At 44.4% G+C, this 25,026-nt stretch overlaps 1 protein-coding gene across 1 annotated transcript; it reads left to right on the forward strand.

The window, feature by feature from the left end:
* The first annotated feature begins 24 nt into the window (after nucleotides 1–24).
* Nucleotides 25–24,468, forward strand: urb2 (URB2 ribosome biogenesis homolog). The gene is made up of 10 exons (XM_059986307.1): nucleotides 25–115; nucleotides 1,339–1,473; nucleotides 4,235–4,411; nucleotides 6,480–9,816; nucleotides 12,985–13,145; nucleotides 13,236–13,346; nucleotides 14,604–14,846; nucleotides 17,126–17,222; nucleotides 21,545–21,684; nucleotides 22,363–24,468. The coding sequence occupies exons 2-10, from the start codon at nucleotides 1,348–1,350 to the stop codon at nucleotides 22,558–22,560; spliced, it is 4,590 nt and encodes a 1,529-aa protein (XP_059842290.1). The 5' UTR covers nucleotides 25–115; nucleotides 1,339–1,347; the 3' UTR covers nucleotides 22,561–24,468.
* Nucleotides 24,469–25,026: the final 558 nt, after the last annotated feature.

Here is a 25,026-nt window from a genome sequence, read left to right on the forward strand (position 1 = left end):
GCGCGCGGGGTGAGAGGTCGCGGGACGGGGCCATGTGACGCCAGGGGCCGGTGGATCGGCACGTGTACGCGAGCGGAACCGGGAAGGGAGACCCTGGAGCGAGCTGCACCCCGGGGTAAGGGCAGGATTCCCCCCCCACTGGGGTTGATCCATCCAACCTAGCTGCTTTGACGGGCTGCGCCATTGCTGTTTAACTTCTACGGGTGTGGGGACACTTCTACAAACCCAGATCAACACAGAGGAACACACACACACTGCTCCCTTAACATTGTTGTATTCAGGTCTGATATTTGTTCTTGCACACGGCAGAATTAGTTTCCTCTCTGCCCCAACTTCTAGTAATTCTTTCTGTTAGTCACATGTACTTCTTTACGTCATCCATAATAATACTGTGGCGATATGGTTACCAGATTGGGTGTTTTTTTTGTATATGTTTTAACTTGTGGATAAAATTGACTTATGGACATCTGTAGAAGTGGAAACTGTTTGACCAAAGATGGTCTGTGCTGGACATTAAGTTTCTTAACTGCATTTTCATTTCTTCTCAGATAGCCTCTTAGCAGGGGATAACTTGCTGCGGCTCTGCTTTTATTAGTTCTGAGGGGGTTGATGATGCCAGTGTGGGAAGGGAAGACTCTTCAGTAGGGTTGGATGGGTGAGGTAGTGTGATCTTTTTGCTGTAGGACTTGTGTCCTCCCTGACCCCCTTGGTCCAGGGTTTCTCAGAGTTTTGAAGAAAGAGACTATTTTATTGAAGCATAAGATGCTGTGCTTGGACATGTTGGAAAGAAAGATATTGATTCTCCTAATGGTGTTCCAAAAGCTGAGGAATAAAGAGGAAACATTTCTTCTCTCAGAACATTGCAATCCTTCAGCCATTCCTATTCTAGCGAGCTGAAGACTATATTCAAGGAAGAGGTTGAATATTTGTATGACAAGGGAATCAAGGGAGAATAGAGAGAGAGTGGGAAAGTGATGTTGAGGCCAGGGCTAGATTAGCTGTGAAGCGATTGAAGGTACGAGTGACTTGCCTCAGCTCTGTTCTCTAATGTTCTTGTTTGGGGCAGGTCTGTGGATGGTGTGGTAGCTGGTGCCTTATTACCCACCCACCTATTCCATCAAGTAGGTGTTCAGTGGGCTTGGCAAGCAGCACTCACATCTGAAATACGACATCTCTGTCCATGCTGTATTCTCTTAGCACTGTGAAACTCTGCCTTGAGGCTCAAAGCCAAGAGTGGTACCACCACTGGGATTCATGAGGTGGTATGGCGAGTCACTAATATAAAACCTAGACTGGTTTAAACTGCATTCATTCTAATTCCAAACATTGTCCTCTCAGTTACAGATCATGGCTGCAATTTACTCTGGGATTCACCTGAAGCTCAAAAGTGCAAAGACACCTTGGGAAGACAAACTGAAATTAGCTCGATTTGCCTGGATTTCACAGCAGTGCTTTTTGCCCAACAAGGAACAGGTGCCTAACTGGAACTCTTCAGATATCCTTTGGGTTTGGTTTTAAAATGCAAATGTTTTTTTTTCCAAAATTCGTCTCTGAACTTCCGCATCACGGTAATCTCCTTCTGCCCAATGACCTCTCTGTGGTTTCTGACTTCCTTCAAATCTGGCCACTTGTTAATCCCTGATGTCTACTGTCCCATTATTAATGGTCAGACCTTCAGTTCCATGTTCTGCAGGTTCCAGAATTTTGTCCCTGAACTTCAACCTGTCTCTTCTCTTTCTGGAATTACATCAACACCCTGTACTCCTTTGGTGACCAGTCCTGAAAACACTACCTCTGTAATATGACACCTTTGACCCGGTTTATTTTTGTATGCTTCTGCCTGCTTTTAAAAGCAACAAAACTTTGTCACTAAGACTCCCTCTCTACAAAAGTAATATTTTCTAAAGGAAGGGGGGAACTTTTTGAGTGTGCTATGTTAGTCTGGTTGTAATAGACTGTTGAACTTTCCATTCTGTGTATGGGAATTGGTGGGTGGTTAGAGGAAGAAGTCACAAAATACTGCTTGCTGTAGGGTATGCAGAAAGTCTGGATCATGAAGCCCAGCGGTATGAAGGGGGCCAGTGCTGGCTGTCTGAATAAGCTATCCAGTCTGCTCAAATCTCCTGCCCATTCCCATTCGACTTATCCAAATTCTTTTTATTACAAATGCACCTGCTGCCCATAAGGCTGTAGATTTCCCACTGCAACTTTTTTTCCTAGATAAGTATTAAAATAACTCACTTCAGTTCCAATCTCTCTTCTCTGCCCCCTGTTCCCACAGCTGCTGAGACCTTCTGACGATGGCAATACCGTCAATGTTGCATTAGAACTTTGAGTTAACGTGTTCAGAACTGAAGTCAAGAAATGTATTATGGCAATTGTAATTATTTGTGATCAAATTTTGCATGTAGTATGTGAGAAATCGAAGTGATTCTGGCATCTTGCAGTGTGCTCTGCAAAGATCTAAATATTTCCTCAAGTCAGGAGATTAAACAGTAAGTGATGAGGTAAATTGAGAGGATGTGATGGCTGATTCTTGCTTGTTCTTCTGTGATTGATGTGTTTTAACATTAGGATGATCTTTCCACGATAAACCACAGATGGATTTCTGAGTTATAAACTGTTCCCATTTGTAAAATTCAATAAGTTAGCTTATTCTTGTAGCAGGTATGAGGTACATTGAAAAACTTGTCTTACGTAGAGGTTGATGTATTACAGCTGTGTATTGAGGTAGTACATGGCTTCTGATTCTGAAAAATAATAGTGCAGATTAAAGTGTTACAGATGTAGAGAAAGTGCTGGTAGACAATAAGGTGCAAGGTCAAAACGGGATAGATTGCGAGGTCAAAATTCTTGCAACAGCAGGATAAGAGCTGACCTGGAGCCTGGTGGTGCATTCTTTGGAGGGGAGGCTGGTTTCCACAATGTGCTGAGCTGCGGCCGTGACTCTGCAGGCACGTGCACAGTTGTCGCGCTAAGCCGTGAATCATCTGGTTTCTGTGGTGCAGTAACAAAAATTGGTGAGGGTCAAAGGGGACATGCCAGGTTGGACGACGACAGGCTCTTGGTCACGTTCAGTCCTAGTAACTTGAAACTCTCAACCTCAGCTCCACTGAAGTCAGCAAAAGCATGTATTCTACTATCCCCCGCAACACTGAAGTCAGCAAAAGCATGTATTCTACTATCCCCCGCAACACTGAAGTCAGCAAAAGCATGTATTCTACTATCCCCCGCAACACTGAAGTCAGCAAAAGCATGTATTCTACTATCCCCCGCAACACTGAAGTCAGCAAAAGCATGTATTCTACTATCCCCCGCAACACTGAAGTCAGTAATCGTTTTTTGTTTTGCTGATGTTGAGGGAAAGGTTGTTGTCATGCCACCAAGTCACTGGGCCCTTTACCTCCTTCTTGTATGTGACTCATCGTTATTTGAGGTACAGCCCACTACAGTGGTATCATCTGCAAACTATGGACTTAGAGCAGACTCTTGGCCACACGGTCGTGAGTGTACAGGGTATGGGGCACTAGTGTGGTAGAGACATTCCTGTCTTTCCTTAACAATTGTGGTCCGATGGTCAGGATGTCTAGGACCCAGTTGCAAAGGGAGATGTTGAATCCCAGGTTGATGTAGGTGTTGCTACTGCCCAGATGCTCCAGAGACGGTTGTTGGGCCAGACAAGGTAGCATCTGCCGAGGACCTGTGTTTGCAGTAGGTGAATTGCAGTGGGTCGGGGTTGTCTGGGAACATGACCTGACCAGCTTCTCTGAGCACTTGATGATGGTAGGTGTCGGAGCCACTGGGCAGTTAACTTGCTTGGGGTGATAGTGTCTCAAACAGGCAGGAACCTCAGACTGAAGCAGGCAGGGGTTAAAAATGTCTGCGAGTGCCCTTTCCAGCTGACGTGTGCTGGATCTATTGGGATAGAGTCTGAAAGGGATGGATTTGGATCCCAAGTTAAACTGAGGTATGCTTTACTATGAGACCAGGCTGCGTTTTCAGTGTGGCAGGTCTGTTCTTTCCTTCCAACCTATTGGAATGACAGGAACTGGGAAGCAGCTCAGTTGTAAAGGGAATTGAAAGTACCATAATAAATCAGAGAAGGAGATGTTAAAGTCCTTGTATTTCACGCAAATCAAATAAATGCTGTATTACGTACAGTTTGTGACACTTGAATGGTATCAGGTTGTATGCAACTTCTCACTGTCATCTCTTGTTCTCTCGCCGTCTCAAGGTTTTACTTGACTGGGTGAGCCATGCCTTAACTGGATACTACAGCAAGAAGCTCCATTTTGGAGCTGAAATTGTGGAAGGACTGTGGTCCTATCTGGATGAAGTTCTTCACAGCAGAAAAGTGCAGAAGCTGATGGAGAAAGGGAAGACCATCACGATTCGCTTCTCGATCCCTCAGGTGAGCTGGCGTGCACCCCAGTCAGGAAAGAGATTGCTGCCAGTCATCACTTCTGTCTTGGCAGGAATGGGTTAATTAGTGGCTGGAGAGCTGGAAGGGAGAAAGAAAGAACATGATTTTATGCTGTGCTTTACGAACACTGTCTTCCAGTGTTTTTCGGAAATTACCAGCAGTTGTGGCACAAAGAAATACGGAAGCAGATTGCACTATTCCTCTTCCCACCCTGTCACTTGTAAAAATGCCATTCCCTTCTCTCAGTTCCTCTGTCTCCACCTCACCTGCTCTCAAGATGAGGCTTTTCATTCCAGAACAACTGAGATGTCCGCCTTCAAAGAAAGGGACTTGTCTTCCTCCACTTTCAATGGTGCCCTCACCCGCATCTCTTCTATTCACGCACATCTGCCCTCACCTCATCCTCCTGCTGCCACACTAAGGATAGGATTCCTTTTTGACCTCACCTACCACCCCTCTAGCCTCTGTGCCCAGCACATAATTCTCCGTAACTTTCACCATCTCCAATGAGATCCCACCTCCAGAACATCTTTCCCTCACCTCCACTTTCCACTTTCTGCAGGGATCGCTCCCTGCGCAACTCCCTTGTCCATTCGTCCCTCCCCACGGATCTCCCTGCTGGTACTTATCCTTGTGAGTGGGCCAAGTGCTACAGTCACCCCCTACACCTCCTCTCTCACTACCATTCAGGGCCCCAAACAGCCCCTCCAGGTGAGGCAACACTTCACCTGTGAGTCTGTTGGGGTCAGCTATGCAATGATCCTGGTGTGGTCTCCTGTACATCAGTGAGACTGGACATAGATTGGGAGACCGCTTCACTCCTTTGAACACAAAGAGTGGGATTTCGCGGTGGCTATCAATTTCAATATTACTTCCCATTCTAACATGTCATTCATTCCAAGGCCTCCTCTATTGCCAGGATGAGGCCATCAACACCTTGTATTCCATCTGGGTACCCCCCCAACCTGATAGCATGAACATTGATTTCTCGAACTTCTGGTAATGCCCCTCCACCTCCTCATCATTCCCCATTCCTGTCTCCCTCTCTCACCTTAACTCCTTACCTGCCCATCATCTCCCTCTGGTGCTCCTCCCCCTTCCCTTCCTTCCACAGTCTTCTGTCCTCTCCTATCAGATTCTCCCCCTCCTAGCTCTTTATCTCCTTCACCAATCAACTTCCCAGGCCACACATTCAGATCCATTATCTCCCTGTTCCTGCCCTCTCCAGCACGAGGAACTGGAAGCAAACCAGAGATAACCACCCTGGAAGTCCTGCTTTTCAGCCTTCTTCTGAGTTCTCTGAAGTCCCGCTGCAGAATGTCCTTCCTCTTCTTCCTGATGTCATTTGTGCCGACATGTACTACCACTTCCCGCTGTTCACCTTCACCCTTGAGGATTCCCTGCAGTCGGTCTGTGATGTCCTAGTGTGAGTTTAATGTATACAAGCCACATGGGTACAAAAGACTCCTCATAAATCTGTTTGGAGGTTGAACAGTTTGAGTTGTTAGGTGATTTGAGTTTAAAATTGTTATATGGTTCAACTGGATTTGATTCCACTTGTGGGGAGTCCGACATATGAGATATTCATCCATAACCCCATTAGGTGATCCAGAAATATGTATTTAAAATAGTCAACTTGCTCCTTTATCGGATAGTTGCACTTTGACAAGAATGCATATATGTAGAAACTGGATAAGGGGGAAAAGGGATAAAAGATGATTTTTTTTTGGTTGATATTAGGAAGTTGACAGAAGGCCTATGGAATTTCTGAACACCAATGTGAACTTCTTGAGATGAATTCTCTGTGTCCGTGCAGTAGTGTACTTTGAACTGTGCTTAAAAACAAAGCTGAATTTGCATAGCAACTCTACAGTTGCCTCAACACGATTCAAAATATCAACCAAAATTTGACACTGGCACAGAAGTCATGAGGGATTTGCTCAAAGTGGTAAGCTTTGACAAGGAACTTAAAGAAGGAAGGTTATTTGGATAGTTCATTAGTAACACTTGAATTTGCGAGATATATAATCAGTGTTTCTTAAAATCTGTGTTTTAGATTATAAACGAGAGGATCTTGGCATGTTCCAGTGACAAGCCCCTAAATGTTGATACATCAAGTCTTCCCACAGTGCTGAGCTGCTGTCAGGGAATTCTCACGTCTCCTGCCTTTTCCATCATCTACACCAGCAAGTACGATTTGTTGGTTGATCTCCTCTGCAAGCTGTGCAGCCTAGCCTGCAGCAGGTTGAAATCGGCAGAAGCCCTGCGCTCTGCACAGCTCTTCGACGTCCTCCTCTTGGTGTTGAACCAGTACCTCGTCAGGAAGAGGCAGCAGAGCAACCAGCCCCGGATTTTTCTGCAGATGTGCAGCTCTCTGCTCCAGCCCTTACTCCTCCTGCGCCACCTGCTGTCCACCAGGTGCTGGGTGGGTGAGGACGCGGTGTCAGTGCGGCAACACCTCAGCAGGGAAATATGCAATAAGATCCAGGCCGCCCTTCAGAACGGTCTGTTCCACACTGACTTTCTGAACTCGTACCGAGAGGAGCTCTTGCCGAGTGAGGGCTCTCAAGGGAGGAAGGCAGGCTTTTCCAAAGGGCTGACTGCACCCACTGAAACGATACTTCTAAAGTTAGCCGACGCTGCGTTCTTCAGCTCGGACCTGCACTTTGCCATCGTCGCTGGTTCGGTACCGATGCTTTACAAACTGTCTGTTGAATCCTACTGCAAGGATGGAAATCAGCTTCTCTGTTTCCACATCTTCACCAAGTTCCTGGACGTGCTGCAGCTCCCAGTGGCCCAGGGTGCTGAGGATGGGGCGTCTGTGGAATGGAACCCGAGGCTCCTGGCTCTGGATCAGCTGCTCAACCTGATCTTCGTCAACAACATCTACAATGTCTCCGTGGACAAGATCCGGTGTGACGGGGTGCAGTTCACTTGCTACAGCAGGTTGGCGGAAATGCTGCTGACCTACCCTCGCCCGGGTACTGCGGCCTGGTTCAGATGCCTGAGGACCTTGATTCTACTGAACCACCTGATCGTGGAGCCATGTCTGAATGAGTTGGTGTCGCTGGCGTGGATTGACGCTGACGTCAGCGACCCGAGGGTGAGGAAAGCCCAGGACTTGTTGCTGAGCACCCTGCTGGAGACCTACACCAAACTGCGGCAGTTGCCCAGGGTGTTCAAGGAGGTGCTGGAGGTCGTCTCGCGGCCGGCTGCTGATGAGTTGAGGCAGCCCATCCTCTCCGAGAGCCTCACAAAGAAACTGCGTGAGTGCCTCCTGGAAGTAACAAACAGTCAGGTCTTGGATATTTGGGACTTGATCCTGAAGAGCTTGGAATCACTGATCCCCGATGTGGTGGAGAGCCCTGATGAAGCTCTGAAGGTCCTCACAATGAGCATCTTGCTACACACCGTCCTCTTCAACATGAGGACTCTCAATGACAAAACGCCAGTGCCGGTAATTCGGTCCACCCAGGCCCTGATGGACAGGATGGTTGAAAGAGCCGTGGTCCCCCTCCTCTGCACGGGCAAACATGCCGGTGGCACAGGCTCTCCCGTGTGGGCCCCAGACGCCAGGAGTGCGGGGCTGACTCTCGGCTGCACCTGGGTAGAAATTGACCACGTGCTGTGGCTGAACTGCAGCAAGTACGTCTCGCCATCTCCCCGGGCCAGCGAAGCAGAGGCGGGCGCTTGGGACTTCAGCTGCCTCCTCCCGCAGGTGAGCACGGCGGAGTGGAGGGCGGCGGCAGGACCGGGCGGTGAGCTCGGCCGGCATTTCGCCCGGCTCCTGTCGCTGCAGAAGATGAAGAGGATCCTGATGCGGCCCGGCGAGCTGACCGAGGCGGAGCGGCTGTGCCTGAGCTCCTCCGCTTCCTTTGTCGTCTCCTCCGGAAAAGCCGCCGTCCAGGGTGCTGGGGCACAAGGGTGGGACGGGCAGCTGAGCACACTGAACAGGGACACCTGCAGCGTGGCGCACTGGCACCTGGTCACCACCAACCTTGCCCTCCTGGTCCCTCACCTCCCCCAGGAGGAGGTCGCTTACGTTGCCGAGGTGGTGGTCACCAGCCTCCTGCAGAAGGGCGCTTGGGAGGTGCGGCCAGATGTGGGGACCTCGCTTTCCATTCCAGCCATGTGTGAAAGTTTGCTCAACAGCACTCTTCTTCCGGAACTCCGGGCTCTCTACCACGAGATCTTACTCGGTCTGACCCAGAGGGTGAGGCGTCTGGTCACTGCCCCTGGAAGTGGATTGCCCTCAGGGTTACTGGAGCAGCTGGCAGCAAATGCCCTCGCCTCTCGGGGTGAGGGCCACCAGACCAGCAGCAGCTGGGGACTGCTGTTCTCCTCTTCCATGCCCTCCCAAGAGGCATCACCCCTCGATTCACCCCAATTCATGTTCTCGTCGATAAAAGGCACTCCCCTTCTCACCTTGCCAACAGAGCGGTTGGACGTCCTCCTGCAGATTTTGGATCTGCTCTCTGCATTGAGGTTGGACTACCTCTCGTGCACCGATCTTCTTCAAGCCTTCCTCTTGCTGGCGTCCCTGGTCACCGCCCTCCGACCCGGCTCCAAAAAGAGCAATGCCTCCAAGTACCTGCAGGTTTTGGGCAAGTGTTACTTTCTCCTCACAGTCTTGGTGACAGGCACCAATGGGAAGGCAGTCTTCAGGCTGGCACATGCTGGGGACATTCTAGAGAAGGTCATGGCTCCTTTGTTTGTCGTGAGCAGTGAGCTGTCCCCCTCCCTGGATTGCCCGGCCTGGTCCGAGCTACTCCACAGCTTCCAATGCTTTCTCAGTAACTTTGTCCAGAAGATTGTCGAAAGGAAGCAAAGCATGTGCCTTAACTTGGAGCAGCTCATTGGTTTCCTCTCCGACAAGTGGGCGAGTGCAGAGGAGAAGGAGGAATGCAAGCTCGCGGCAGAGCAGTTGCTCTTGGTGGCCCTGTTGGCGTTGACCAGCGTGATCCAAACCACAGTGCAGCAGTCTGAGAAGAGTCAGCTTATCAGCGGCCTGCTGTCTCTTCTGAGCCAGCTCACTGGCCTCTTGGGCCCCATTCTGCAGTCACAGTTCGACAGAAGCGGATTGGATCGGACGTTCACCGTGCCTTGTGTCACTGCCCTTCTGGAGGCAGAGCTGTGTCTGAAAGAGGAGCAAAGAGCTGCGACCAGTGAGGGAAGGAGTCTGGACCAGACGGGGCTGAAGCATGGAAGCCTGTATCAGAGCATCTGTTCCCAGGTTCTGCAGCAACTCGCCACCTCCACCCAAGAGCTGGACCCACTTCGTAAACAGCTCGACTTCCTGCGAGTGTTTTGTTCATCAGCAAAGCTTTGCTCTGATCACAATATTTCGACTGGAATCCCCTCCATCTTCTGTGTTGTGAAAGCCCTGCTGGCAGGTAAGAGTCTCGCCTGTTTCCTTATCTAAACGTGGTCAGTCCTCATTATCTGCTGATTTGCTGTCTGCTTGCCCATGCCATAAAATCACACATAACCGAAACAGATTATTCAGCCAATCTGGTCTATGCTGACCAAGTGTCCATCCAGGCTAGTCCCATTTCCCAGTATCTAGCCCATAACCTTCTAAACCCATGTACCTGTCTTTTAGAAGTTGTTATGTGATATAATAGATGGTAAAATTTTTTCAAGTCTTCGAGCTATGATTTTGTATAAAATTTTTGCATCAACATTTAATAAAGAAATCGGTCTGTATGAAGAACATTCAGCTGGATTTTTTTTTAAGAATAAGAGAAATAAAAGCTTCATAAAAAGATTGAGGGAGTTTACCTGATTTAAAGGACTCTGATAAAACAGGATAAATAAGGTGTAAGTAAAGTAGTGAAAGTTTTATAAAACTCCCCAGGAAAGCCATCAGGTCCTGGGGTCTTACCAGAATGTAAAGCACATATAGCCTCAGCCACTTCTTCATTGGAAATAGGCTGATCAAACTGTGTTAGACAATCAGCAGACAATGTAGGAATGTTGATATTTCTGAAAAAAGCATTCAAATAGGTATCATCTGAAGAAGAGTCAGACTGATACAACTTAAAGTCTTTAAATACGTTGTTAATTTCAGAATGGTTGGATATCTTAGTTCCATTATCTTTAAAAATTTCTGTGATTTGGCGATTAACTGTAAAAGATTTCAATCCAAGTACTTGGATCTGGAGATAGGGCATACTTTCCATCAAGATCTTTTAATATCGCTGCTAGGTCAGACCTTTCTTTGTCAGCTTTTTTCTTTATATAAGTAGAGTAAGAGGTAATTTCTCCATGAATATATGCTTTAAAAGTATCCCAGACTATATTACCAGCAGTATCTCCTTTAAAATTTTCTTAAAAGAGAAAGGTAATATGGTTTTCCAAAAACTTTAGAAAATTTTTATCAGATGACAATGATAAGTTAAAACGCCAACTTCTATTTGGTACAGAGTAAACAGTTAATCGTAAAGCCAGAAGCACAGGTGCATGATCAGACAAAGCAATCTCCTTATAATCACAGGATCATACCAGTGGAAGCAGGTTTCTATCTATAAAAAAGTAGTCAATCCGAGAGTACATATGATGAACTTGAGAGAAATATGAATATTCCTTTTCTTGGGGGTGTAAAAAACGCCACACGTCGAGAATACCACATTGAAATAGAAAAGATTTAAAAAGTAGGACTGAATTATTAGTGACAGGGGTTTTACTTGAAGAGTGATCTAATATAGGGTGAAGCCAAAAATTAAAATCTCCACCCATCACTAAGGGATACCGATTCAAATCAGGCAGGAAATAGAAAAGACGTTCAAAGAACAAGGAGTTATCTGTATTTGGAGCGTATACATTCGCAAATACCATTAGTTTATTCTCAAGACTACCCGAAACAATAACAAAGCGCCCATTTCTATCAGAAATTACATTGTGTTGAATAAAGGATACATTCTGATCAAACAGGATAGAGACGCCTCTCGATCTAGATTGAGAGGGTGAGTGAAAATGTATACCTTTCCATCCTTTGAAAGAACATGAAATATCATCTTTACGAATATAGGTTTCTTGGAGAAGGATTACACGAGTTTTAAGTTTCCAGATATAAGAGAAAATCTTACTTCGTTTAACAGGGTTATTTAGACCTTTCACATTAAAACTGAGTATATTAATAAAATAACCCATCAAGTATCCTTTAGTAATATATAAAAGGTAATCACAGACATGTAGATAGTGAATAAATAAAACAGTAAAAACATCCAATCAGCTTTCTGGAAGAACCCATTTCCCCCTCCCTCCCCCCAAAGAGAGAAATCAGCCAAGGGAGGCTGAAGACTAATTCTAGCGTTCCCAACCCAAAACTCAGGTGGCTCCAGAAAATATATATGTATAGCTGTGCTGAATAAACTATTGTAAATATATGTATACATACAAAAACAAAATATCAAAGTAAATAAGTTCGCTGTTTACGAAAAAAAACCATGGGAAAATATAAGTATTAGACTCGGTAAAAGGGAAGGACATAAGGAAAATCAATAAGTAAAACAACATATACTCGCGGGTGCAAAACAAAAAGGAGTAAAGAAACAAATAGAAAATAATTAGAAAGGGAAGCGGTTTAGAGATTTCAGGAGGGAAGGGTTTCGGCCCGAAACGTCGTCACTACCTCCTCCCATAGATGCTGTCTGGCCTGCTGAGTTCTGCCAGCATTTCGTGTTTTTACTTACATTTATGAAGCACCTTTCTTAAGCCCTGGGCACCTGAAGTGGTTTGCAGCATGTAAGTAATTTGGAAGAGGAAGCTGTATTAAGATGTAGTGAATTTTGTGCACAGCAGTGTCCTGGAACAGCAATATGAGGATGACCAGGTCTAGTGAGGGAGAGGGAGATATATTGAAATATTAGCATATTAGCCAGGGCAACGGGAAATACCTCTTGCTGATCTTGGAATCAAGCATGAGATGTCTAAAGCTGACCTCCTTCTGATGGTGTAGCACTCCTTTGATGCTGCTCGTGTCTCTGGAGTGGGATTTCTGCGCACAGTATTCTGACCCAGAAAGTGTGTGCTGTGACCATGCCAAGGCCGGGCACCCAAAGCTGAAGCTGTACCATCATCCTGCAGGTTATCCTGAACACACTGTGTTTGAGCTGATGCTCAGCATCAGACAGGCAAGGGAAAGCTGGAGAGGTTTAGGAGGAAGTTCCAGAATTTGGGGCCCAGGAGGAGGGAAAACCACGAGAGGCACATTAGAGTATCCCATCTGATGATGTTGTCCAATGGAACAGTGTCTCTTCTCCATGTAGAATGACACACACAGAGTGCTGGAGGAACTCAGCAGGTCAGGCAGCAGCTATGGAGGAGAATAGACAGTCCATATTTTAACCTGAGACTCTTCATTAGAGTGATTCCAGTGCAAAGTTGAATATTCTGCAGTAGAAGAGGCACATTAGACAACTTCATTTATGCTGTGCAGATCTATGGTACCATAAGGTCTTCTGCTATGTTAAGTTATGTTAACTATCTTAACTTATGCTAAGTTCTTTGCTCTTGAACTGTAGTTTACCTGAGAGTAATTGTGTCTTGTGTTCTTCCAGCCCCATGGATGACATCACAGATCGTTCAGTCGCTGGATACCCAGCTCATCGGACTGCTCACCTGCATATCTGAACGGTGCACAGAGCATCAGTTTTACCTTTTAGTAAAGTCGATCGTTCAGGGCATTGAGGTCGTCAGTCTTCGGAAAGGACAGCACTTGGTGAGTGGGACACTGGTGCTGCACCCCAAACAACATGACTTTTTTTTTCGGGTTCACGTTCCCACTGAAACCATTTTTGTTTTGATTCAGGATGTCGTGTCCTCTGTGATCCTGATCTCCATCCTTTTCAAGTGCTCGTTAAGGAAAAATGTAGAAAAGATGATGTGGTTTTCAGCTCCTCAGGTTATCACAGCATTCCTGGTAAGTATAAGAACGTAGAAGACACCAGGCTCCTCAATCTTGCCCGACCACTCAGTGTGATCTGCCTCATCTCCTGTGCCAGATTCCCATTTGCCTTGCTTCCCTGATCGCCAAATAGTTATCAACTTCTCCTTGACCATAATCAAGGACCCCTCCCACCCTGGGCATTCTCTCTTCTCCCTCCCACAGGGCAGAAGGTAGCAAAAGATTGAGAAGATGCACCAACGGGCTGTTGGTGAATAGTTTCCATCGTGCTGTTATAAAACTATTCAAGTTCTTCTTGTATGAAAAAGATGACTCTTAATCTCCCAGTCCATCTCACCACAGGCCTTGCACTTTGTCTAGCTGTATTTTCCTTTCTCTGTTACACAGCATTCTGCTTTTTTTTAACTACCTTGATGTACATGTATGTGAATAGATCTGTCTGGGTGGCTTGCAGACAAAAGCTTGTGTAACCCTCAGGCTTGGCCAGCACACCTTCGTCTAGGGAACAACTTTTGGCCCCGCCAAACTGAGAAATCTCGTTTGTATGGATGCTGTGTGATGTGTTGCCCGGTTACAAATCTGCACTGCAAAATATCAAACGGTACACAATATGTGATTAAATGATTGATCTTTATAATTCTTAATTTGACTATATGGTTAGTAAAGAAACAAAAAAAAAGGACCCATTCTCATGAAACAGTCTATTGCGCATCGTTGGAACTCACTGTCTGTTCATTTGTTCCTGTCGACCTCCAAGTGTAGCTGGCCCTCAGACCCTCGCTCTTCAGTCCACTCCGTCCTGCAGTCTTCCGACTCTCTCCATCGCTCCCCGACAAAAGGCTGCGAAAATCCCAGCTCCCAGACACACAAGAAAGAACAATATGTCTCCCATTGGATAGCCTCTGCATTCCAAAGCCCCGTTGTCTCTGGTCATAACATCACTGCTACAGAGAAACCATTACCTTAGCAGTGAAACATTGCAGAGAGACCATTACATTAGCCTTAGCAGTGAAACCTTGCAGCGTGTTACACTTGTTACTGCATCTCAGTACATGTTGGGAATAAACTTGTTACCCAATGATCCTCTGGTGCCAAACGTTCAGAGAGATCCACTACCCTCTGCACCTCATTATAAATGAAAATCCCTTTCTTCCATGACTGGGAGTATCCGAACATGTACCCTGTCGTGGCCTCTGAGAAATCCCCAGGGATGGAACTAGCTATTGGCAGGAGCAATCACTGTGGTCACCTTTTCATCTTTTTGCTTTTCAGGTTTTGTGCAAGAAAACAGATCTTGATGAACCTTGGGGCTACAAGATTACTTTGTTGAGCTTGGAGGCCTTGGCAATCCTGATCCAACAAGGAGAGGGTATACTCACAAATCCTCATCACGTGACGCTTGCATTCGATGTTCTCTTGTGCGTTCCACTAGAACAGCTCAAACTGGATGAATACACGAGAGTTTTCCACGCCATCCACGAGGTGCTATTTTCTATAATACAGTCTCAGCCGAAGGTAAGTCTGTCATCGCCAAGTTTCTCCCATCTTTTACTGGAGTTATCCCTGAGAAATGTATTTGGAAGCCTTTTCTTTAGTCGGTCTGTTGCAATGGGCCAAGACCAGTTCTCTTGGACTGGCAGTGATTTCTTGCTCACTGCCTTCCTTTTCTTGCAGTACAGCTGTTGGGGCAATCAGTTACCAGGTTTGCTGCTTGATTCAGGTCTATCACTGCATTCAATCGGTGCCCACTCTCGCCTGCCCAGTCTGTAGTCCTTGAGCCAATGTTTCTTGGTAGTGAAGGGCTGTCATCTATGTCTGAAGCACTGATTTATTGTGATGGCTATTATACCCTTAGCTTGGCTGGAGGAAGCTTCAGTTGGAGAATAGGTTGAAGATATTAGATGACCTCCCTTTATTTTGGTTCATGGGACAAAACCAGTGGAAAAAGTTGAAACTTTTAATAGTTTCAACATTTAAAAGTTTCAGAATCACCTGTATTATCACCGGTGCGTTTGTCTCAAAATTGTTTGCAAACTGGCTGTTGATGGGCTATAATTAAAACAATGCAAGGAGCTGCTTCTTCATACCCTCAGCAAGCCAAGTTCGATTCTGACCTCTGATGCTGTACCTGTGGAGTTTGCATGGCTTTCCTCTCAATGCTTCAGTTTCCTCCCACGTCCTAAAACCATGCCAGGTGATGGATTAATTGTCCATTGTAAATTGCCCCTTGTGTGGCGGTGAATGGTAGAATTTGACGGGGATTGTTGGGAATGTGTGGAGAATTAAAGAGATAGGATGAGTGTTATTTGGTGCTTGATGGTTGGCATTGACTAAGTGGGCTGAAGAACTTGATTTCATGCTGTGTGAATCTGAATTTTCCTCTTGTAGGATCTTGTGATTCTACTAATCCTGGAACTGCTACTTGAAGATGGGATGAGCTCCATACTGAAACCCTGCAGAAAGAGTTAATTAGGGAAATGTTTTGAAACTGTGATTGTATTTGGAAGTCCTGAATCATCATTTGAATTGTTTCTTGTTCTTGTTGAAGTATATAGGATGTGGAAACCATAGAGAGGAGGAGATTGCCTGGATTGGGGAGCATGAGAATAGGTTGAGTGAACTGGGCCTTTTCTCCTTGGAGCGATGGAAGATTAGAGGTGACCTGATAGAGGTGTATAAGATGATGAGAGGCATTGATCGTGTGGATAGTCAGAGGCTTTTTCCCAGGGCTGTCATGGCTAACACAAGAGGACACAGTTTTAAGGTGCTTGGAAGTAGGTACAGTCGGTCCTCCTTATCTGCGGGGGATTGGTTCCAGGACCTCCCCCCCCCCGCGGATGCTCAAGTCCCTTATTTAGCATGTATCAGTGCGGTGGTCTCTAGGACCCAGTGGAACCCCGGACTTTATTTAACGTCTCCATGCAGTGGACATTAGGACCTGGCAGCGCAGCTCTGAATCCGCAGTGTTTCTGTTCATGAAAATAATCACGATCACGATTGAAAATAAGGTGGAAGTAATAAAGTGGTCGGAAAGAGATGAAACGCAATCGGTCATTGGAAAAGTGTTAGGCTACAGTCAGTCAACGATCAGAAAAATTTTAATGGAGAATATGAAAGGCCCTGCCCCGATGAAAGCTACAATTTCTACTAAGCAACACAGAGGTTTAGTTATTGAAATACGTATGTTTCTTAAGTGTTTTATATGCATAGAAAGGTAAAATATATACTATATACTAAGAAAAACATTTGACTAACTGACGTTAAATAATACCGAATGTACCTGTTCCGACTTCAAATCCGACTTAAAGACGGACTGAGGAATGGAACTCATTCATAACCCGGGGACTGCCTGTACTTTTAAGTCATTTCTAGATTACTTATAATACCTAATACAATGTAAATGCTATGTAAATAGTTGTTATACTGCATTGTTTAGGGAATAATGACAAGAAAAAATAGTTTGTACATCCTCAAGCAACGAGTGCTGGAGAGAGAATTTCTGGGTTTTCCCGATCTGCGGTTGGTTGAATCCACGGATAAGGAGGGCCGACTGTACAGAGATGATGTCAGGGGTGGAATGGGTTGCCGGCGATGGTGGAGGAGGCAGATAGGAAAGGGTCTTTTAAGAGACTCTTGAATAGGTACATGGAACTTAGAAAAATAGAGGGCTATGGGTAACCCCAGGTAATTTCTAAAGTTCAGCACAGCATTGTGGGCCGAAGGGCCTGTATTGTGCTGTAGGTTTTCTATGTTTCTATATTCACAGATGCTTTTCTTTAAACTTTGTCACACAGGTTTTGCTCAATGCAGCACCAGTCTTCCTCAAGTGTTTGAACCGCCTTCTCCTTTCTGTTATACATAAAGGACGTCAAAAAGGTGCAGGAGAGAAAGGTATGTAGAGAGCAAATACATCCTGAAGATAGGATTACATGATGGAAGGTGTGGCCTGACCCACAAACTATGTAGTTATACCACATGTCATGAGCCAGTACAGTTTTCATGCTTTAAACCTATGGTTTTAAAATACCACATCAATATCAGCAACAGGCATTTTACGTAGTGAAGTATTCAAAAGCATATTGCCAACTTTGACTCCATGTCATACAAAGCGACACTGAGACGGGTGGTCAAAATCTGATTGAAAATGGGTAACTTATAAAGCTCATCTTGAGGATCGAATTTTGGAAGGGTTTCCAGAGATTGCAGCCAAGGCAACAAAAGGGAAAATATCAACACTAGAGTGATTAAAAATTTAGGGATGCAAATGAGGAGTGAAGAGATTATGCTTTTGTAAAACTGGAGGTGGTGAGGGTTTTTTGTAGAATTGTTTAATCTTTGGAGCATTACTGTCAGATGTTTGAACTCTGAATTTTCCCTGTTTTTATTTTAAGCAATGGATTTGACTGAATGACTGTATGACTGAAGAAATGAGCTGTGATATAGCTTTAAGATGCCCTGTTGACTTACTGGCTACACACAAGTCAGAATCCCATGTGCTAGTCAGAGTAGAAATAGGAGGATATTTCAGATGAATATGTGGCTTGACAAATGGTGCAAGGGGGAGAGATTCAAATTTCTGGGGCATTGGAACCAGTTCTGGGGGAGGTGGGGCCGGTATAAACAGGACGGTCTGCACCTGGGCTAGACTGGAACCAATGTCCTAGGGGGAGCGTTTGCTACTGCTGTTCAGGATGCTTTAAACTAATGTGGCATGGGGAAGGGAACAAGTGCAGAGAGACAGAGGGTTGTAAGATGAGGGTAGAAGCAAAAAGTAGTAAGGTGAAAAGTAAAAGTGGCAGGCAGGCAAATCCAGGGCAAAAAGCAAAAAGCTCCACTTTTCAACATAATTGTATAAGGGCTAAGAGTGTTGTAAAAACAAGCCTGAAGGCTTTGTGTGTCAGTGCGAGGAGCATTCGTAACAAGGTGGATGAATTGAATGTGCAGGTATTTATTAATGAATATGATATAGTTGGGATCACAGAGACATGGCTCCAGGGTGACCAAGGATGGGAGCTCAACATCCAGGGATATTCAATATTCAGGAGGGATAGACAGGAAAGAAAAAGGAGGTGGGGTAGCATTGCTGGTTAGAGAGGAGATAACGCAATAGAAAGAAAGGACATCAGCCTGGAGGATGTGGAATCGATATGGGTAGAGCTGCATAACACTAAGAGGCAGAAAACGCTGGTGGGAGTTGTGTACAGGCCACCTAACAGTAGTAGTGAGGTTGGGGATGGCATTAGACAGGAAATTAGAAATGCGTGCAATAAAGGAACAGTAGTTATAATGGGTGACTTCAATTTACATATCGATTGGGTGAACCAAATTGGTAAGGGTGCTGAGGAAGAGGATTTCTCGGAATGTATGCGGGATGGTTTTCTGAACCAACATGTCGAGGAACCAACTAGAGAGCAGGCCTTTCTAGATTGGGTATTGAGCAATGAGGAAGGGTTAGCAATCTTGTTGTGTGAGGCCCCTTGGGTAAGAGTGACCATAATATGGTGGAATTCTTCATTAAGATGGAAAGTGACATAGTTAATTCAGAAACAAAGGTTCTGAACTTAAAGAAGGGTAACTTTAAGATATGAGACATGAATTAGCTAAGATAGACTGGCAAATGATACTTAAAGGGTTGATGGTGGATATGCAATGGCAAGCATTTAAAGATCACATGGATGAACTACAACAATTGTTCATCCCAGTTTGGCAAAAGAATAAACCAGGGAAGGTAGTGAACCCGTGGCTGACAAGGGAAATTAGGGAGAGTATCAAGTCCAAAGAAGAAGCATGCAAATTAGCAAAAAAAAAGTGCCACACCGCTAGGACTGGGAGAAATTCAGAGACCAGCAGAGGAGGACAAAGGGCTTAATTAGGAAAGGGAAAAGAGATTATGAGAGAAAGCTGGCAGGGAACATAAAACTGACTGTAAAAGCTTTTATAGATACATGAAAAGAAAAAGATTGGTCAAGACAAATGTAGGTCCTTTACAGTCAGAAACAGGTGAATTGATCATACGGAACAAAGACATGGCAGACCAATTGAATAACTACTTTGGTTCTGTCTTCACTAAGGAGGACATAAATAATCTTCCGGAAATAGTAAGGGACCGAGGGTCTAGTGAGATGGAGGAACTGAGGGAAATACATGTTAGTAGGGAAGTGGTGTTAGGCAAATTGAAGGGATTAAAGGCAAATAAATCCCCAGGGTTAGATGGTCTGCATCTGAGTGCTTAAGGAAGTAGCCCAAGAAATAGTGGATGCATTAGTGATAATTTTTCAAAGCTCCTTAGATGCTGGATTAGTTCCTGAGGATTGGAGGGTGGCTAATGTAACCCCACTTTTTTAAAAAAAAGGAGGGAGAGAGAAACTGGGGAATTATAGACCGTTTAGTCTGACATCGGTGGTGGGGAAAATGCTAGAGTCGGTTATCAAAGATGTGATAACAGCACATTTGGAAAGAGGTGAAATCATCGGACAAAGTCAGCATGGATTTGTGAAAGAAAAATCATGTCTGACGAATTTTATAGAATTTTTTGAGGATGTAACTAGTAGAGTGGATAGGGGAGAGCCAGTGGATGTGGTATATTTAGATTTTCAAAAGGCTTTTGACAAGGTCCCACACAGGAGATTAGTGTGCAAACTTAAAGCACACGGTATTGGGGGTATGTATTGATGTGATAGAGAATTGGTTGGCAGACAGGAAGCAAAGAGTGGGAGTAAACGGGACCTTTTCAGAATGGCAGGCAGTGTCTAGTGGGGTACCGCAAGGCTCAGTGCTGGGACCCCAGTTCTTTACAATATATATTAATGATTTAGACAAGGGAATTAAATGCAGCATCTCCAAGTTTGCGGATGACACGAAGCTGGGCGGTGGTGTTAGCTGTGAGAAGGATGGTAAGAGGATGCAGGGTGACTTGGATAGGTTAGGTGAGTGGGCAAATTCATGGCAGATGCAATTTAATGTAGATAAATGTAAGGTTATCTACTTTGGTTGCAAGAACAGGAAAACAGATTATTATCTGAACGGTGGCCGATTAGGAAAAGGGGAGATGCAACGAGACCTGGGTGTCATTGTACACCAGTCGTTGAAGGTGGGCATGCAGGTACAGCAGGCGGTGAAAAAGGCAAATGGTATGTTGGCATTCATAGCAAAAGGATTTGAATACAGGAGCAGGGAGGTTCTACTGCAGTTGTACAAGGCCTTGGTGAGACCGCACCTAGAATATTGTATGCAGTTTTGGTCCCCCAATCTGAGGAAAGACGTTCTTGCCATAGAGGGAGTACAAAGAAGGTTCACCAGATTGATTCCTGGGATGGCAGGACTTTCATATGAAGAAAGACTGGATCATCTAGGCTTATACTCACTGGAATTTAGAAGACTGAGGGGGGATCTTATTGAAACATATAAAATTCTAAAGGGATTGGACAGGCTAGATGCAGGAAGATTGTTTCCGATGTTGGGGAAGTCCAGAACAAGGGGTCACAGATTAAGGATAAAGGGGAAGCCTTTTAGGACCGAGATGAGGAAAAACTTATTGACACAGAGAGTGGTGAATCTGTGGAATTCTCTGCCACAGGAGACAGTTGAGGCTGGTTCATTGGCTATATTTAAGAGGAATTTAGATATGGCCCTTGTGGCTAAAGGGATCGGGGGTATGGAGAGAAAGCAGGTACAGGGTTCTAAGTTGGATGATCAGACATGATCATACTGAATGGCAGTGCAGGCTCGAAGGGCCGAATGGCCTACTCCTGCACCTATTTTCTATGTTTAAAGCTATTCACAGTGCTGCACTATCAACTGTTTACTGAGATTAAGAGAATCAAATACCTTTATTTGATAGAGTACCCATTTTACAAAAATTGTTGCTAGTCTTCCTTCAGCTGAGTGTGAGGTATCTATCAGAACAAAATTAAATTGTCACAGCTAGGCCAGAAGCAGAGGACGATAGTGCTATAGTGTTGTATTTGGTTGTGCAGTGATGTGTTAAATGTTTTTTTTGATGGTGAGCTAGTAATGTGTCAAAATATTGATGTGTTTATGAAGAGCTGTCAATGTGAAGTATTAATGCAGTCAACTGACATTTATTGACAATCTAATGCAGTATTTTTACAGTGTTTTAATACTTAAGTTAGACAGCAACTGCATCCATAAACAATGGTGCTTGCTTGGAGCTCTGGACTATCTTGTATTGCTGAAGAATTGTTTTATTTCAGGTACGGTGATGGAAACTGAAATGATCCTTGACTGTGCACGGCAGGTTGAAAGGATGTTCACTCACGTTGTCACGAAACCAGAGGAATTTGGGATGTTTTCTGCATTCATGGTGGCAGAGTACATCAGTGAACTTCAAAAGGTACAGCCACAAAATGTGACACCTCAACTATAAGAGCTCAGGAGAATTTTAAGATTCAGTACAAGTACTCTCTAAATTATGGGTTCCCATTGTACCTTAACATCTAAGTGCACAGGCAATGTGCAAAGACAAACAAATGTGATAATGCCCACGTAATTTAGTTATGTTGATTGATATTGGTTTGAATATTTGGGTTAATATCACTGTATCTGAGTCCCAAGATTTTTTAAGTGTACCATGAAGATAAATCCAGCCAGCTTTGTTTTAACATCAGTGTGGATTAATATCTCATACATTGTGCCACCCCCCCCCCCCACCCCATTAGTGTGTTGATAATGTAAGTCTGGATTGTGTGTTCAAATATCTGGAATAAGAATTGAACCTACAATATTTTGGATCTTTTGACTTGGGTAGGAGTGTCACAAGCTGAACAGCCTGTCAGATGTGGAACCATTTGAGATTTAGGGCAAATATTTAACTTGCTGTGTGGGGCATAAGGCCACATTTTCCAACACAGTGAGCGTCTTGCATAAGGAAGTACAGAGTGCTTCAGTTACCAATTAAACAGCAGTAACCTATGAACGGCCCCCCCCCCCCCCCACCGTTGCTTTGATACCTTCAAAATCCATATCTTGTCATTCTCTTAGTGTTTCTACCAGACTCTTTCCTTACTTGCAGGTCACCCTGAATGCAGACGTGAAGAAAGCTTTGACGGAGGGAGTATATCACCTTCTGGATCTGGTCACGGAAAATGACCTCCGCTTTCTGAATGCTTTGTTGCAATTGGGAGTGAGGGAGGTATTTAAGGCATTGCACAGTGATTATATGCGTTATCATAAAAGTAAAAGACAAGGTGAAGAGGAGTACACAGCTTAACCTGGATGCCACCCTCATTCCCTGTGCCTCCACCTGTTGTCCACTTTGGATCAAGGGACTTGGATACTGGCGAGTTAAATGTTCATGGGGCCTTGCCTATTTGTGCACTTCATAAGTGAGCTGGAGTGTTTCTGATCTTTGTGGTGTCTTCTCTTGGTAGAGGCAACTTGAAAGTCATTACATTTATTTATTCAGAGTTGCAGTGTGGAATAGGCTGCTCCAGCCCAACGAGCTGTGCTGCCCAGCAACTCATCTATTTAAACCCAGACTAATCACAGGACAATTCACAATGATCAGTTCACCTACTAACTGGTACAACTTTGGACTGTGGGAGGAAACCAGAGGTGATGAGAACATACAAACTCCTTACAGGTGGCGCCGGGACTGAACCACCGATGCCCTGAACTATAATAACATCAAGCGAAACGCTGACACACCGTGGCATCCCGACTTAAATCATCTTCACTGAAAGATTTCTAGCATCAGGAAAAATAGTTGGGATATAAAATGGATGCAGCTTTCTTGCCAATGGATGTAATGAAGCATGGATACAATGTGGGAAACTTTACAAAGTGCCATGTGATCACTTTAGTACTTCGTGATCCATCTAAAAGTACAGCTGAAGAAAATTATTTCCAGTCATTCTCATTTGTAATAATCTTAAATATTTTGTTTGACTTTTTCCATAGAGATAGACTTGCAAGAAGAATATTTCAGAGCAGAATATACCAGGTTTGTTTTAGTGTAGATGTTCTATAGGATAATAGTGGTAAATTGTTAATACAGTAATCCGGAGCAGAATAATCCTGGAACATCAATACAAATCCCTAGCGGCAGCTGAGATTTTTTACGTACATCTAATTAAGCTTGAATATAAAAGGACTGGTTTCAGTAACTGTAACCAAGAAACATAGAAAAGAAAAGCAGGACACTTGGTCCCTTCGGATCTCTCTGCCATTCAATACGATTGTGACTAATCACGAGGAGTACCTCAATGCATCTGTCTATCCATTTTCTTTTTATTAGTATTTTTGTCTGGAAATTTATTTTATCCCCTCAAATACATGCAGCAACTCTGGTCCTATGAACTTTATTTTGAAAGACCTTTTAAGGGCCGCATGTAGTCAAGCGGTTAGTGTAACGATATTACACCAGCAACGTGGGTCCAATTCTGCTGCTGTCCGTCAGGAGTTTGTACATTCTCCCTGTGACCACATTGGCTTCCTCTGGGTGCTCCAGTTCCCCCTCTCATTCCAAACACAGATGGGTTAGTAGGTTAATTGGTCACATGGGTGTAATTGGGTGGCACAGGGCCAGAAGGGCCTGTTACCACAATATATCTCTAAATAAATAAATAACTTGCTTCATTAATATCCTTCAAGAAGGAACTCTGCCTTCCATGCCTATTGACTACGTTGGACAACTCCAGACTCTTAGCAATTTGCTTGACGTAGCAGAACAAGCTTCTTTGTCCAAGGTCAATAAATGAAGCCACTCAATAGTTTTCAGCTCTTAATCCAGAAGCAAGGTTCAGCTGAACTCTAAAATACAAACATAAAATGCCATGTGTACTCAGCAGGTCAGGTCATGAACCTTAAGTGTTAATTGGACTCTTTTAGCAGAGATTTGCTGAACGTTCCCAGCATTTATTTCAGATTTCTAGCTTTTGTAGCGCTTTGCTTCTGTATTGTTCTCTTCCGCCAAGGGTAGTAGCTTCTCTGAATCAATACTTTAAACCTCATTGTGAAAGACAAGTCAGTTGGTCCACAGGAAATCATGTAAACAGAGAAAAGTTTACTTGTTGAGTATTTAGAGTTAATACTTGTATACACTGGCTTGTCATTAGCCATGCTTTTCTACATTTGTATATGTTTCCTTTGTAAATAAACCTAAAATAATTTATCTGTTCACGTTGGTCAAATTAGTTAGAATTATAGGATAATATTTTGGAGTAAGTTAATTACTGAAGTCAGTGTTCATTGGGGTTACAATAACCCAAATGTGTGTAATGTTTACAGATAACAGCAAGCTATTTAAATGAGTAAAAGACATTGGGGAACAGATTGAACTGTAGTTGACATTATTCCTACCACTGTTCATTTCAACATCAAACCAAGACCCTTGGCTTTGCAAAGTTAGCTATTTCAATTTTTACATTTTTTAAGAAAATGAATTCTCAACTGCTTTCCTGGGAAGTATCAGAATTCCTCAAGTTTCCTTCTGAAAGAACCACAAACTCCAGATTTACTTCTCACTCGTTTCTCTGCCTTGCCCTTTATGCTGCCCTGCTGTCTGAGCGTGCTCCAACAGGACCCAGACCCTCAGAAAGGTATTTTTTTCTTAACTCTGAGGATCAGGATAACAGCCAAGATAGTTTGGGACTACAACAAAGGACAGAGCACCTGACAACATTTCAGGAGAAAGGGCAAGTAAATGGATTTGTTGTGATTGTTCAGTAATTGAGTT

Source organism: Hypanus sabinus, chromosome 12, assembly GCF_030144855.1.
Source record: "Hypanus sabinus isolate sHypSab1 chromosome 12, sHypSab1.hap1, whole genome shotgun sequence".
Lineage (NCBI taxonomy): Eukaryota > Metazoa > Chordata > Chondrichthyes > Myliobatiformes > Dasyatidae > Hypanus > Hypanus sabinus.